We start from the raw sequence: 16666 nt of genomic DNA on the forward strand, positions 1-16666 counted from the left end.
TTAACTAGTAATGACGGCGATCAGAGACTTTTATGGCGGCCACCTCGGGCACTTTTGACACCATTTTGGGACCATTGTCATTTTTACAGCGATCAGTTCTATAAAAAATGCACCGATTACTGTAAAAATGACACTGGCAGTAAAGGGGTTAACCTGTAGGGGGTGCTGAAGGGGTTAAGTGTGACTTAGGGAGTGCTTGTAACGGTTAGGTGGCGTGGCTTGCCGTGACACGTCACCGATCGTTGTTCCCGATGACAGGGAACACGATCAGTGACAGTGTCACCTAGGCAGAACGGGTAGATGTTGTGTTTACAACAACATCTCCCTGTTCTTCAGCTCTGCGACCCGATCGCGGAACACCAGCGGCAATCAGGTCCCTCGGTCACGGAGCTCATGGCGGCGCGTGACCACATGGCTCGCAAATTAAAGGGGACGTACCTGTACACCCATTTGCGCAGCCGTGCCATTTTGTTGACGTACATCGTCGTGCGCCGGTCGGGAACCAGTTAAAAGTCCTCCTAGTGATGTCAGTAACTCACACCGTATTTGCACTTGCTGCCAATACCTAGCCAGAGCCTTTGTCTTCAATGAGAAAGTCAGACAGCTCACACAATAAGAAACAATCCAACGTAAGGCACAGCAGAGCAGATGATCTAGACCGGGGGGTCAGCAACCTGTAGATCGCGATCAACCAGTAGATCACAGACAGGTGTCTAGTAGATCTCAGTCTGGGGGTTGCTGACCCACCATCCCATAGCATCAAAAAGAGTGCAATGCAGAGGCACCATTTGTAAAGTTGGAGGGGTAGTAGGGAGCAACTGCCACATAAGCCAATGCCTCCTCTGTAGTGCCGGCTCCTATCCCATACGGGGTACCAACAGCACTCCACCTCTTATTCCGGCTAGTGGTCTCCAGAGTGGTGCCAGCAGCAGGAAAGAAGAGAGCTTTAGGTCAGTGTGAAGCAATACACTGGGCAAAGTAGCTTAGGGCCTCTTTCACACATGTGCTGCAGCTTACCCACACCACAGGTGCAATGAAGGGGACTGGTATGCAGGGACAGGGGGCTATAAAGGGGACTGGTATAAAAGAAAAGGGGAGGGGCTGTGAATGGGACTGGTATGCAGGGACAGGGGGGCTCTGAAGGGGGACTAGTATACAAGAAAAGGAGGAGGCTGTGAATGGGACTGGTATACAGGGACAGGGGGGGGGGGGCTATGAAGGGGACTAGTATACAAGAAAAGAGGGGGCTGTGAATGGGATTAGAATACAGGGGGGCTATGAAGGGGACTAGTATACAAGAAAAGAGGGGGCTGTGAATGGGACTGGTATACAAGAAAAGGGGGCATCTGTGGAGTGGACTGGTATACAAAAAAAAAAGGGGGTGCTGTAATGTAAAGGGGATCTGTATTGTAAAAGGGGAGTGCTGTAATATAAAGGGGGCTATGATGTAAAGGGGAGGCTGTATTGTAAAAGCAAAGTGGGGCTTGTAAAGGTGCTCTGATATTAAGAACGGCGCTGTAATGTAAAGAGGGAGTTTCTGCTATGTAAATAGGGGGCGCTGTGGTGTAAAGGGGGAGACTGCGATGAGAAAAGAGCTGTGCTATAAAAGGGGAAACTGCAATGAACGGGTGGGGAGGGGCTGCGATATGAAAGATCTGGGTCCTTCCACAAATATGAGACTCACACTGTGAATTTTAATTCCATACCCCTGCTCTAAATTCTCCTCTCCTAATACAACATATATTGTATACAATAAGAGATGGATCATAAGAATTACACACTACACCGGGGGGTACGATCAGTAGATTACACAGTGAAGGAATGATCTGACCTCTTATGGGAAACAATGGATACTTTGGAAGGTTTTCAGTTTCTCAAACTTGTTCTGCAGGCCTAGCCCCAGCACAGAGCAGGTAATACGGGTGCAATAAGGAAACTGTTTCCTACTCCCTTCCCCCATCCTTCTAGATTGGCCTGATAACAGGAAAAAAAAAAAAAAAAAACACACAACACAATCCCTTACCTCAGTCCGAAAAAGAAACAACCCTTAGCAAATAGTATTCTAACGCTCCACTCATACTTGAAAATGGGTCTATTTGCCGGATACTCGGCGAGTAGGAAGCCCCATGGAGAGCCTGGCTGTGCCCGCATGTAATCGCTCATGCAGTGACCTGCAGATGATCTGTCCTGGACACAGATCATCCTCAGGTAATCGCGGCACGATTTATTACATTATTAATATTATTATACAGGATTTATATAGCGCCAACAGTTTACGCAGCGCTTTACAACATCAGGGAAGACATTATAGTTACAATACAATTTAATACAGGAATGATCAGAGGGCCCTGCTCGTTAGAGCTTACAATCTAGAAGGGAGGGTGAAGTGGAACAGAGGGTAGTAGATGTGGGGGGTGATCAGGTGGGCAAAGTTAAAATACAGTTGTTAGATGTGGGTAGGATAGGCTTCTCTGAAGAGGAGGGTTTTCAGGGATCCTCGAAAAGCTAAAAGAGAAGGAGATAGACGGATAGTTTGGGGTAAGGAGTTCCATAGGCTTGGAAAGGCTCTGGAAAAGTCTTGTAGACGAGCATGGGAGGAGGTGATGAGAGCGCTAGAGAGCAGGAGGTCTGGAGAAGAACGAAGAGAGCGATTAGGTTGGTATTTGGAGACTAGGTCAGTGATGTAGCAGGGGCAGAATTGTGGATGGCTTTGTAGGTCGTAGTTAGTATTTTGAATTTAATTTGTTGGGGGCGAGAAACAGCTGCGAGCACGGTTAGGCTTCTATTGCTTTCAATGGAACTTCATGCCTGAAGCTAAAATCGCAGGGAAACACACGAATCCCTCATGGGAAAAAATAAAAAAATAAAAATAAATCGCACATGGTCCCAATCGCAAGAGTGACTGATCAAGAGAAGACACTTGTGACAGGGGGCATTTAGATTCTCTAAATGGGTTGGGCAGTTTGGGGGGGGGGGGGAAGGGGCTGTGAATTCATGTTACACCATTGGCTGGTATTGGGGAACCAGCAAACACGCTTTTTCCTTCACAGGATGCAATACTCTGCAGATCTGTAGACGATAATGTCAGATCTCCTCAGTAGCAGACAATTCCTTTTCTTTTTCAAGGTGCAATGGTTTGCATGCACCCAAAGGATATCCACTCCACTGTCAGAGAACCAACCGTGGAAGAACTGGCAGACCTGTCTTGCACGGACCTACGAGCACAGTGCGCATGCGCACACAATGTCCGCGCATACGAGCACAAGGCGCATGCATACGGGCAACAACACCATAAATACTTTGTTCTTTACTGCGCAGGCGCGTGCGCCATTGCGCACGCAATGCGGGCGGGACTCCTGGCATCAGTGCCCTATTTAAAGCTTGTTGCAGCAGTCACCAACTGCTGCATGATCTTCAGTCCTTGGTGTCATCCTGAATCCTTGTTCCTGTTCTCCTTGTATTCCTGTTGACGACCCGGCTTGCCTGACCAGACTTCCCTGTGTATGACCCCTGGCTTGTCTCTCAGCTTATCCTTTGTCCTGTTCCTGTCTGCTGGATCCAGTGTATGACCTCGGCTTGCCTTCTGACCTGTTCCAGTCACTTCCTGCTTCCTGTGTATGACTACCGGCTTGGCTCCTGACTCCGCCCCTGGGTTTCCTGCCAGTCCACCTCATCTACTACTTCCGTGGTACCCCTGCCTGACTGCGTATCCTGGTCTACAGCTGATCTTCAACATCTACTCAGCAAGTCGCAGCTGGCAACTCCTGCATCTCTGGGCATAGCACCCCCTGTGTCACCTCCAGGGGGCGTTCTGCACTTAGTCGCAAGGGAAGCCCTCTGAGCACTTCGGCCTCTGGTGAGGTACGTGACATCCACAATAATGTGATCAATCTCTCCAGAGAAATGTAATCGAAAAAAAAAAAAAAAAGCACAGCATAGCATCCTTTAAAAAAAGTTTTCTTATTTATTTAAACCACATGGCGCTCACATTTAAAAGTGTCTCCTGACATTGGCAAAACAGACATACCGGTAGATAATGTGTGTCTATTCAGATCGCACAGGTAGGCACAAGGTAACGTAGTAATGATGCCTCCGGCAGCTCACTCTACCTACGTTTTGTACGTCTTTTGCCAATAATGGCCCAAAATAACCTACGCCCCATCTCCTTGCTCCTCTTCTATCTAAACTCCTTGAATGTCTAGTCTACAACCGACTGAGCATCCACCTTGCCGATAATGGCCTTCTAGATCCCCTTCAGTCTGGTTTTCGCCCTCAACACTCCACAGAAACTGCTCTCCTAAAACCTAACAACGATCTACTAACGGCCAAAACGAAGGGACACTATTCTGTACTCCTACTCCTGGACCTCTCTGCTGCCTTCGATACAGTTGACCACCTCCTCATAAAACTCCATGCCTTTGGTCTCCACGACTGTACTCTTCACTGGTTCTCTACCTACTTATCCAACCGCACTTTTAGCGTTACTTGCAATTCTACTTCCTCCTCTCCTCTTCCTTTCCCTGTTGGAGTCCCCCAAGGTTCTGTTCTTGGACCCCTCCTTTTTTCAATCTACACGTCCTCCCTGGGTCAGCCGATAGCCTCCCACGGCTTCTAATACCACCTTTACGCTCATTGCTAACAACACTCAAATCTATTTCTCTACCCTTCAACTCACTCCATCATTCTCTTCACATATCACTAATTTACTATCAGATATATCAGTCTGGATGTCACACCACTTCCACAAACTTAATGTATCCAAAACCGAACTTAATAATTTTTCCTCCCCCACATGCCTCCTCCCCCAATCTTTGTCAAAATCGATGGCACAACTATGAGCCCATCCCCGCACACCAAGGTCCTAGGAGTAGTCCTGGACGCGGAACTCTTCTTTAAGCCCCACATCCAATCACTGTCCAAAATCTTGCCTCCGCAACATCTCCAAAATACGCCCCCTTCTAACCAATGACACAACAAAACTCTTAATTCACTCCCTGGTCATCTCTCGACTTGATTACTGCAACTCCCTCCTCATTGGCTTACCCCGACATACTCTATCACCCCCCTTCAATCCATCATGAATGCTGCTGCCAGACTCATCCACCTTACTAATCACTATGTCTCTCCTACTCCTCTCTGTCAATTACTCCAATGGCTTCCGCTCACCCAACAAATTAAAATCAAAATACTACCTACAAAGCCATCCACAACTCTGCCCCCAGCTACATCACTGACCTAGTCTCTAAAGACCAACCTACTCGTTCCCTTCGTTCTTCGCAAGACCTCTTGCTCTCTCATCACCTCCTCCCATGCTCGCCTCCAGGACTTTTCCAGAGCCTCTCAAAGCCCATGGAACGCCTTACCCCAATCTGTACGCTTATCTCCTACTCTATTAGCCTTTAGACAATCCCTGAAAACCTGTCTCTTCATAGAAGCCTATCCTACCCACACCTAAAATAAAAAAAAAATACCCTTTGTTCCACTTGACCCTCCTTTCTAGATTGTAAGCTCTAACGTAACGTAATTGTACTGTCTTCCCCCGATGTTGTAAAGCGCTGCGCAAACTGTTGGCGAAATATATATATATATATATATATATATTTTAGGGCTGTTACTGATTAAAATTTTCATGTTCGATTAATCGTTTTTTTTTAATCGATTAATCGACTAATTTTGATTAATTATAATGCACTTACAGATCCAACTACTTTTAGCTGATCTCCTTGCATTGCAACTCTGCAATCCCCCGACACTAGTTGATTTCCACAATCCATGACTTAACTTCACAGTTCACACAAATATGTTTTAAATTCAAACTGTAGCACTGACTTAAGTAATTTTTTTTTTAATTTTTAAGTAATTTTTTCTTATTAAACGTTAAGAAAAACGTAGAAAGTTAATTTAACTTTAATTATAAAACGTATCTAGTGTATTGACTGTCAGTCACTTTTATAGTAGTTTTAGCTTTAGCCAGTCACACAGACATACCAGATTGTTTACATTTTCTGGAAGCAGACATGATCGCATTCTATTGACAATATGCCCTCAAGAACTGAACAGTCTTTCACACGGAAAAGATGTTGTCAGTACACAAAGAATTGTCTGCACAAAACTGCTTAGAACAGGAAAACGATGGTTATTTTTGCCCCCTTCCCCTGATGCATCCTCCTGCTCCACAGATGCAAAGGTACCTCAATACAATGGGTGCAGTTTGCTCGCATCCAGCAGGGTAAGTCTTACTGTCCAGTGCTGTCTAGAATTTTGATCGATCAAAAAAATTAAAGATTAAATCGAGGAATTTCCCCAGCCCTAATTTTTTTATATATATATATATATATATATATATATATACACATACACACACACACACACACACACACACACACACACACACACACACACACACACACACACACACACACACACACACACACACACACACACACACACACACACACACACACACACACACACACAGGTTTGAGCCAATAAGTCCCACTCATAGTCTGAGTAAACATTTTACAAAGAGGCTGAATTCCTGGAATTCAGCTTTAAAAGGGGAAATAAACCCTCCTATCCTTTAGAACAGGGGGTCTTCGAACTACAAATACACAGAGAGAGTTGGCGCTTGCACCAGCAATGATGTGGAATCATCAGATTAAAACAATGAGGGGAATTTGGGGAAGGAAAAGTTTAAAACATATGACCAAGAAAGTCCATACAGTCCGTACTAAAAGCACTTTGAAGGCAGCCCAGTGGCGATGAGAAGCAAGTCTTGGTCAGCTGGGGGAGAAAGCACAAAAGCGCCACGCTAAGTGCAGTAAATAAAGTGCATTTTAATAAGCCAACAGAATGTACATACTCACAAGAATAAAGTTAAAATAGGCATGTCAGACATGCAATGTCAGAACATCCGGGAAGGGAATTCATCCGATGGCTGCAAGTTGGTGTAGTGGAGCGGGTAGCGCCGGTGTTTGCCGCCGCTTCCTGGACCTCAATCACACAGGGAAACAACAGTGATTCCTATTGCAAGGGATGTTTACATTCCTTGTAATAGGAAAAAAAGAAAAAAAAATTGGAAACACCCCTGTCCCCGGTAGCTCGGGCTCAGAAGCGAACACACACGCAAGTCCCGCCCACATATATATACACTGTTCAAACCACACGTGAGGTATCGCCGCATGCAACAATTCTAGCACTAGCCCTCCTCTGCAGCTCTAAACTGGTAGCATGTAAAACATTTTAGATCGTCGCCTATGGAGATTTTCAAGTACCGAAGTTTGGTGCCATTCCATGAGTGTGCGCAATTTTAAAGCGTGACAAGTTAGGTATCCATTTACTCAGCGCAACTTCATGTTTCACATTATACAAAAAAAATTTGGCTAACTTTACTGTTTTGTTGTTTTTTAATTCATGAAACCGTTTTTTTTTACCCAAAAAAAATAGGCGTTTGAAAAATTATTGCGCAAATAACGTGCGAGATAAAAAGTTGTAATGACCGCCACTTTATTCCCTAGGGTGTCTGCTAAAAAATATATAGAATATGTTTGGGGGTTCTGAGTAATCTTCTAGCAAAAATATGATGATTTTTACACGAAGGAGAGAAGTGCCAGAATAGGCCCGGTAGGGAAGTGGTTAAACCTCATCTGCCACATAGTCGGCTTTCGGTATTGAGGTGGTTAAACGCGTTGTAAAGTCTCCAGGTTTAACCTTAAAGGGGCTGTAAAGGTCCATTTTTTTCCACCTATGTAGCGCTACCCCCGAAGGAGCCGCTGGCTTGTTTTGGGATCAGCGTATTAAGTTACCTCAATGTTGTCTAGGGGTGCAGTTGGAGAACAGAGTAGTGAGCGAAAGTCCAGACAGTGAATAAAGATTTTCCAATGCCTTATTTCCAGACCAACATCAAATGGGAAGAAAAGGTTGATGAAGGAAAAGAGAACTTTGCAGTATCAGGCCTGGATATGAACCGGGCAATCCTGCGCTCAGTAGTACCAATTTGCAGTTCGTCGCCACTCTAGCCAGAGTGGGTGAAGTGCCCCCGGACAGACTCCTGCCACAAGCCTGGCAGCTGAAGTGTCACTTTAGATTGCGGAGAGGAACCGATCTCCCTCACAGACCCGGCTCTAGGGCCTCTGCCACAGGCCTATTACTTTGGATGAGCTAAGCGGACAAATTGAGCGAATCCTCCCAGTAGACTTACGCACAAGTCAAACCAGGTCACCGATTGACAGCTGCAACATACCTGTCAATATCTTGGTGACCAGATCCCCGATGGTTCGTTACAGTCTCCTGGATAACCTGCTTATGAGCCGATCCCCCACTGTACAGCCCTCAGCTTAGGATCTTCCTAGAAAAGTTGGGGACCCAGTATGTCACTGGGGCTCCCTTCTCCATCAGGATGGAGCTTTGTGTAGAATGCGATTCCGGCCAGGTGGGCCACGCCAGCGGTGTCCATGGATTCGCGCACCCTAAAGGTGGATGCCGCCCCTGGAACCGGGACCCCGCAAAGACTGAATAAAGATGGCGTCTGCCACAGATATACCCCTCCCCAGCATGCTCCGCGAGGGAGAACTCCTCGAATTGGCTGCTGGGGAGAGTCGCTCTGCCAGAACCCCTCTAGCGCCACCTGTCGCCCAGAGGTGGAGACAACACCTCTGGAGAGCAGACTGACCTACAGGACATTTCTGGGATGACAGCAGTCCAAATTTGACAAATTGTGAATGGGAGCAAAATAACTCTCCCATTCCCCACTAACTTTAGCGTAGTGCCCATACTGGAAGTAAGGGGGCGCTACACCTAAATAGCTTCCTTTACCTTAGTGCAGTCCTCCTTCACTTACCTCATCCTTCCATTTTGCTTTTAAATGTCCTTCTTTCTTCTGAGAAATCCTCACTTCCTGTTCTTCTGTCTGTAACTCCACACAGTAATGTGAGGCTTTCTTCCTGGTGTGGAGTGTCGTGCTCGCCCCCTCCCTTGGACTACAGGACGCGCTCTACGTTGCAGATAAAGAAAGGAGCTGTGTGTTAGAGGGCGTCCTGACTCTCCTGTAGTCCAAGGGAGGGGGCAAGCACGACACTCCACACCAGGAAGAAAGCCTTGCATTACTGTGTGGAGTTACAGACAGAAGAACAGGAAGTGAGGATTTCTTAGAAGAAATAAGGACATTTAAAAGAAAAATCATTTGTCAAAGTGCAACCTATTGCTGACAACGACACTGTCACAATCGGTGCGACGCCGACTTTGCGGCGATTTCAAGAAACAGTTTGTGCACTACTTTTGGTAACTTTGGGGCGATTTAAATAGACATCGGTGCATGTTTTTCAAAGCACCACCTGAACTCTGAAATGCGGGTTTGGGGATCGTGCGAGTTCAGCTGTACTGGTATGATTTCTAACCCATGTTCAGTGCGATCGAGGGCCGAATTCACTGAGCTGAGAGCGACCCATTCCTTTACAAAAGGTTTGTAGAAGAATAGGTGGATTGAGAAAGAGTTAGCCTGGCGTATCAGTAGATACGCCAGCCTAAGTCTGAATTTGCGCCGGCGCTAATTTAAGTGTATTTTGGTAACCAGATACGCTTAAATTAGGCTCAGATACGAGCGGCGTAAGTGTCTTACACCGTAATTTTCAGGCTGACCGCTAGATGGCGCTTCCATTGCGGTCGGCGTAGAATATGTAAATCACTAGATACACCTATTCACGAACGTACGCCCGGCCAACGCAGTACAGATACGCCGTTTACGCAACGCATCAGACCTAAAGTTATTCCATCAAATAGCTGGAATAGTAATGTTAAGTATGGCCGCCGTTCCCGCGTCGAAATTCGAAAATTTTACGTTGTTTGCGTAAGTCGTCCGTGAATAGGGATTTATGTAATTTACGTCCACATCGAAACCAATAGGACCGTGTGGCGTACTTTGCCGCAATGCACACTGGGATATGTACATGGACGGCGAATGCGCCGTTCGTAAAATACGTCAAGTCAAGCCCCATTAACATAAAACACGCCCCCTTAGCCGAATTTTAATTAGGCGCCCTTACGCCCGCCCGATTTACGCTACGCCGCCGTAACTTAGCAGGCAAGTACTTTGTGTATCATGTACTTGCCTCGCTTACTTACAGCGGCGTAGTGCAAATGCCATATGCTACGCCGCCGCAACTATGCGCTTCGCCATCCTGAATCCAGCTAGAAGTTTGCATGCCTAGGTGTGCCATTTTATACACCTGTGGAGGTGATCAGAACACCCGCATGATCCCACGATTTGGAGGGGTGTCACAATACTTTTGAGAAATATATATATATATATATATATATATATATATATATATATATATATATATATATATATTTTTTTTTAAATATATAATTTTTTTTTATTATAAACATCTGTAAGTGTGATTAGGTATATAAATGGGATGTGTGCTGTGCCCCCAGACATGATGGGGGTAGTAGTTCCCTGTACACCTGTGCAGTATACACGGACACCTGTCCTCCCTCCAGTGTGGGGGGAAGGAGTGGATCTCTCGCCCCCTCCCCTCGTACCTGTGTCTTTGTTGTCAGCTGGATGACCGCCTTCCTAAAATTCAGCTTGGTGTCCGTGTTCCCCATCTTGGTACCGGAGCGAGCTGCCCGTCCACGGGCCCGATCCCCCGTCTCGAATCCGCCTGCAGCAGCTGGCAAACCGGATTTGTCAATCAGCGAGGGAAACCCCGCCCCCCTCCTGATATCAGCAGCCGCGCCCACACAACTGGCGTATGTGTTTCGTTGTCCCAGGCTGAGGAATCACAGTCACCACAATAGGCCCCGCCCCTAGACGAATGTCCCCGCCCAGTAACCTTACATTATGGCAGGGGTGGGGGGGGCACCTGATAGAACGGAGTGCAGAGCTCTGGTACAGAGGGGGCTGGTGAAGTGAAGCGGTGACGACAGGGTTAAAAAATGCCGGGACACGATGATGTGAGGAAGGAGGGGAAAGCGGCAGCCAATCAGCGAGGAGGAATGACAGGCCAGCTTGGATGGGAGGGCGGGGCTTGGTCGGTCCAGGCCTGGGGATGCTCCGGGGATACAGGAGAGCGTACTGCGGGAACCGGGTGTGCAGAGGCCGGGGGGTCAGCATTGGGTACCGGGCACAGACCGCGGGAGGCGGTGATCACAGCACGGGGAGGTCTGATCGTGCTGGAAGGCTGTGCATTGTAACCAGAGGTCAGCTTGTCTGCCTGGGATTGTACTAACAGAGCCTCCTATCCCATAATACCAGGACACATCAATAGGAGTCTCACAGGAACAGAGCACACATAGGGGCCCTTTATTGATGCCATCCACAGGGGCCCATTATTGATGCCACCTACAGGGGCCCAAGTTTGATGTCACCTACAGGGGCCCATTATTGATGCCACCTACAGGGTCCCATTATTGATGCCACCTACAGGGGCCCTTTATTGATGCCACATACAGGGGCCCATTTTTGATGCCACTTAGGGGCCCATTATTGATGCCACCTACAGGGGCCCATTTTTGATGCCACCTACAGGGTCCCATTATTGATGCCACTTACAGGGGCCCATTGTTGATGCCACCTACAGAGTCCTATTATTGATGCCACCTACAGGGGCCCATTTTTGATGCCACCTACAGGGGCCCATTATTGATGCCACCTTCAGGGGCCCATTATTGATGCCACCTTCAGGGGCCCATTTTTGATGCCACTTACAGGGGCCCATTATTGATGTTAACTATAGGGGGGCATTATCGGTTCACCCATAGGGGACCATTATTCCTGCTCTATAAAAGGAGAGGGGTGTGACAAGGGCAGGGAGGGATCCTAGTCGTGTAATGGTAGTACATACCTACCCAGTGATAATCCAGGGGATCACAACTAGGTGGTAGGACTTGTGAGATCAGTGGTAGTATATGCTGACCGATATAGAAGATTGGGGTGTCAGGGAGATGTACCCATGACAGATCAGGAACCCCTCCACCCCCCCATATCATTTGATGGGTAATTTCCACATGACGCTCTGAGGGGTTCATCGCCAATCTCGTGAACCACAAGTCCCAGCTTGTAGTGACAACATCTGCAGTGGTGTGTACAGACGAAGCTTTGTCGGCAGGCCAGATGTTGGGGGCAGGAAGAATGGAAGAGTTCCATAGTGAGGAGGACGAGCCTTGGTATGATCACCATGATCTTGAGCAAGGTAAGAGATGGAAGCCCAGAAATAAAGCTTTCCCTGTGCCCATAACCTTGCTTTGTTGGGGGGGAAAAAGTTCATCCTACCACTTAATGGCACTTCTTTTAGTAGGGGGACAATGCTTACTACGCTTCTTTCAATGTGGCGTTGCCTCCCTTGCTTGAGAACTCCTGCATCAGGACTAGAGATGAACGCGGCTTTTCTCCAATGAGCTTCATGCCGGGTCACCCCCACCTCTTTGTTTACGGGGTTTGATTGACTTGGCCCGTAATTCATTGGAATAAATAAGGAGTGCAAGTTTGGGTAGAAATGAATTCGAAGGGTGCCCCAAGCCAATGTTGCCAACCTATTTAAATTTACTGGCACGACACCCGAAATTTACTGGCGCAGCCACGTTTTTACTGGCATTTCACAAAAGTACCTAAAATAAAAAAATTTGGTCCAAATTTCAGTATTTAGGCTACAAACAAGTGTGCTAGGCAAATAGCAATGTGATTTAAGGTAGATATTAAGGTAAAAAAAAATATTTTTGTTATTTTCGATATAATAAGGGCAAATTATTTAGTCACATCACCACCTGCCTCCACCCCCCTCTGCCACCAACACCCCCTGCCTTCACCCCCCAATGCGGTTCCACAATCTCCCCCTGTCTCCATCATTCCCTGCCTCCATCCCCCTCTGCGGTGCCACCAACAACCCCTGTCTCCATCCCTACCCTCTGCGATGCCACCATCCCCCTCTGCGGTACCACCAACACCCCCTGCCACTAACACCCCCTGCCTCCTATCTCCCCCAGGCCCTCTGCCTCCAATCTCCCCCAGGCCCTCTGCCTCCAATCTCCCCCAGGCCCCCTGCCTCCAATCTCCCCCAGGCCCCCTGCCTCCATCGTCCCCTGCCTCCATCCCCCTCTGTGGTGCCACTAACAACCCCTGTCTCCACCCCCCACGGTGCCACCAACACCCCCTGCCTCCAATCACCCCCTGCCACTAACACCCCCTGCCTCCATCCCCCCTCTGCAGTGCCACCATCACCCCCTGCCTCCAATCACCCCCTGCCACTAACACGCCCTGCCTCCATCCCCCTCTGCGGTACCACCACAGCCACCATCACCCCCTGCCTCCAATCTCCATGCGCAGTTCCAAGCCGAACCGATCTCGGCAATTTTTACTGGCAAATTTCCGCAACCACGAACATTTACGAACGGGGGGAAAAAGTGCCCGTTTTTACGCACTGTCCATAAAAATACGGACGGTTGGCAACACTGCCCCAAGCTCATCTCTAATCAGGACTCCATGCTAACCCAGTGACCCACAACGTAGTCACATGTGTAATCCTGCCCAGCCAGTGAACACCTTCTGCCCGGTGCTGCGTTATTACATCAGCAGATGTGTTCCACTACACTACAGGCTCACCCTACCCCAGCCCTTACCTTCACAATGGACAAGGGAGAGACAGCAGTCACGTGGCCACTTGAAAAACATTATAAAAAGGTATTTTTCAAACATAAATGCTCAGAATATCAGCACTAAATACCTAACCTGATCGAACAGTGTGCATTGGCACCTACAATATGGCCAAACAGTCACGTCTGGTCACCTGAATTACCTAGTAGATGGCTTCCTTAACCAGCTGGGGCAGTAAAAACGAACCTGTGTTATTGAAGTGATCCACACTAAAGTATTTACATATTCTGATCAAGCAATAAAAGCACTTTAGGCCCCTTTCACACCAGTGGACCGATCGGGGCCACCTGTCCATTTTTTAGACAGACGCAATCGGACCACCCATAGTTCTCTAGAACATTGGATGTCAACGGATAATAGGATTTTTTAAAACAGCTTACCTGTAAAATCCTTTTCTTGGAAATACATCACGGGACACAGAGCCTTAATTACTTAAAGTGGAGGTTCGCCCGAAAACTTAATTTTTAACATTAGATTGAGGCTCATTTTGTGAAGGGTAATCGGGTGGGTTTTTTTAAATCGAAGCAGTACTTACTGTTTTAGAGAGCGATCTTCTCTGCCGCTTCCGGGTGTGGGCTGCGGGACTGGGCGTTCCTATTTGATTGACAGGCTTCCGACGGTCGCATACATTGCGTCACGATTTTCCGAAAGTAGCCGAACGTCGGTGCGCAGGTGCCGTATAGAGCCGCACCGACGTTCGGCTTCTTTCGGCTACTCGTGACGCGATGTATGCGACCGCCGGAAGCCTGTCAATCAAATAGGAACGCCCAGTCCCAAAGACCATACCTGGAAGCGGCGGAGAAGAAACGGTAAGTACGGCTTCGATTTTAAAAAAAACTACCCGATTCCCCTTGACAAAATGAGCATCAATCTAATGTTAAAAAAACAATTTCGGGTGAACTCCCGCTTTAATGGGTTATGTAGTCACCACAGGTGATTGGACACTGATTAACCCAATTAGAATTGAGTTCCTCCCCTATATAACCCCTCCCAAATAGAGAGTGCCTCAGTTTTGTAGCAAAGCAATAAGTGTTCCACGTTTAACTCCGAAGAGGGGTGGGAGCTCTGTGTCCCGTGATGTATTTCCAAGAAAAGGATTTTACAGGTAAGCTGTATTCAAAAATAATATTTTCTTGATCATACATCACGGGACACAGAGCCTTAAAGCGGGATTCCACCTGCAATTTTTTTTTTAAATAGTCAGCAGGTACTAACAGTGTAGCTGCTGACTTTTAATAAGGACACTTACCTGTCCTACTCGCCCGCGCTGATGGCGCGCCTGATGCCGATCCCTCGATCGGTGCAGGTCCCGCGCCACCATTCACACTAATAGAAACAGGCAGTGAAGCCTTACGGCTTCACTGCCCGTTTTCTATTGCGCGCCGACTTGTGAATGGGCAGCTGCTCTCTGGGAACACACACAGTTCCCAGAAAGCAGCGCGCCCCATTCACTAGGAGAAGAAGATAGACCGCGACTATGGAAGAGGCAGATTACGGACTTCCACATAGCAACAGGTATTTCGGGTGAGTATAATTTTTTTTCTCATTTTTTTTTAGCATTTTTGGTCAAAAATGTTTTTCCTGGGTGGAACTCCACTTTAATCACTTAATGGGATGTCCCATAGCAATGCTAAAATTTAATTGAGGGGAGGAGGACACAGATCAGAATAAGACCACCATCGGGCCAGAGGATCTATACTGCTGCTTTCAGCACACTACGCCCGAAGGCAGCATCCTCATACCCTTTCACATCTACCTGGTAGAACTTAGTAAATGTATGGACCGAAGACCAAGTAGCAGCCTTACAGATCTGAGCCACGGAGGCCGGGTGATGCACTGCCCATGAAGCACCAACTGCTTTAGCCGAGTGCGCCTTCACCTGAAAAGGAGGATTATTCTTTTCTCACCATAGGAATGAATAATGACTTGTCGAATCCAATCTGCAATAGTAGATTTCGACACTGCCTGGCCCTTCCCTGGGCCCTGGCAGAATAACAGACAATCAGTCTTGCGTATCTGAGCCGTAGCTTGCAGATAAACTTTCACCGCTCTTACAACAACCATAGAGCGTAGACTCTCTTCCTCCCCAGTCTGCGGATCTGGAAAAAAGATGGTAGGACTATATCTTGATTCAGATGAAATCCTGAAACCACCTTAGGTAAAAAGTCGGGTGAGGACGCAGCACCACTCTGTCATCATGAATAATCATATACGGAAGAGCCGCCAATTCCGATACCCTCCTTGCTGAGGATATGGTTACAAGAAAAAAAAAACTGTTTGTTTCTTTGTCAAAAAGATTTAGGAAGCATGGTGTAATGGTTCAAAATGTAGCTTCTGTAAAACAGATAATACCAAATTCAAATCCCATGGGCACACGGGAGACTTCGCCGGCGGATTCAAGTGCAGCGCTTCCTGAACAAAGGCCCAGACTAGGGAATGAGAGGCAAGCGGTTTTTGAAAAATACCGACAAGGCCGAGATTAGGCCCTTGATAGCGCTTAAGGCCAACTTTATATTTAAGCCCAACTGAGGAAGGGCAAGAATCCTATTAATGGCATACTTCCTAGGATGCCCCCTTCTGGGTTCACACCAGGAAACATATACCTTCCAGATTCTGTAGTAGATGAACCTGGAGGCCGGCTTCCTGGCATTAACCAGAGTGGATAGGACTGGACCTGAGAGCCCACGTTTCCTCAGAATGTGGGTTTCAACAGCCAAACCATCAAATTTAGACTTTGTACGGCAGGAAGGAATATAGGACCCTGCAATAGTAGGTCCAAACGTAGTGTAAAATTAACATTCAGCGCCAAACATAATAGTTTAAATTAAAGGTTAGAAAATAAAAGCTGCACCTCAAAAACAATACTGATTGTGATAATTGAAAAAATGTGTAGAGGGCGCTAGACCACTCAGTGCTAATGAATAGTAAACCAGCGTGCTGGGTGAAAATTTAAATACAATAGACTTCTATTATAAAATGTAAATATAATAATAATATAATAATAAATTCAAAAAA

General features: G+C 47.1%; 2 protein-coding genes across 2 annotated transcripts in view; one reads left to right on the plus strand and one right to left on the minus strand.

Annotated features, from left to right (window-relative positions):
• The window catches only part of HID1 (HID1 domain containing), an 84447-nt gene extending 73736 nt beyond the window's left edge, over positions 1–10711 (minus strand). Inside the window, exon 1 of the mRNA XM_040330065.1 lies at positions 10543–10711. Within this exon, the coding sequence (XP_040185999.1) occupies positions 10543–10608 (66 nt within the window). The 5' untranslated portion in view covers positions 10609–10711. The remainder of the gene's footprint in view (positions 1–10542) is intronic.
• Positions 10712–11014: 303 nt separating this feature from the next.
• The window catches only part of CDR2L (cerebellar degeneration related protein 2 like), a 45901-nt gene continuing 40249 nt past the window's right edge, over positions 11015–16666 (plus strand). The window contains exon 1 of the mRNA XM_040330066.1: positions 11015–12194. Coding sequence (XP_040186000.1) covers positions 12116–12194 — 79 coding nt within the window. The 5' untranslated portion in view covers positions 11015–12115. The remainder of the gene's footprint in view (positions 12195–16666) is intronic.

Source organism: Rana temporaria, chromosome 12, assembly GCF_905171775.1.
Source record: "Rana temporaria chromosome 12, aRanTem1.1, whole genome shotgun sequence".
NCBI lineage: Eukaryota > Metazoa > Chordata > Amphibia > Anura > Ranidae > Rana > Rana temporaria.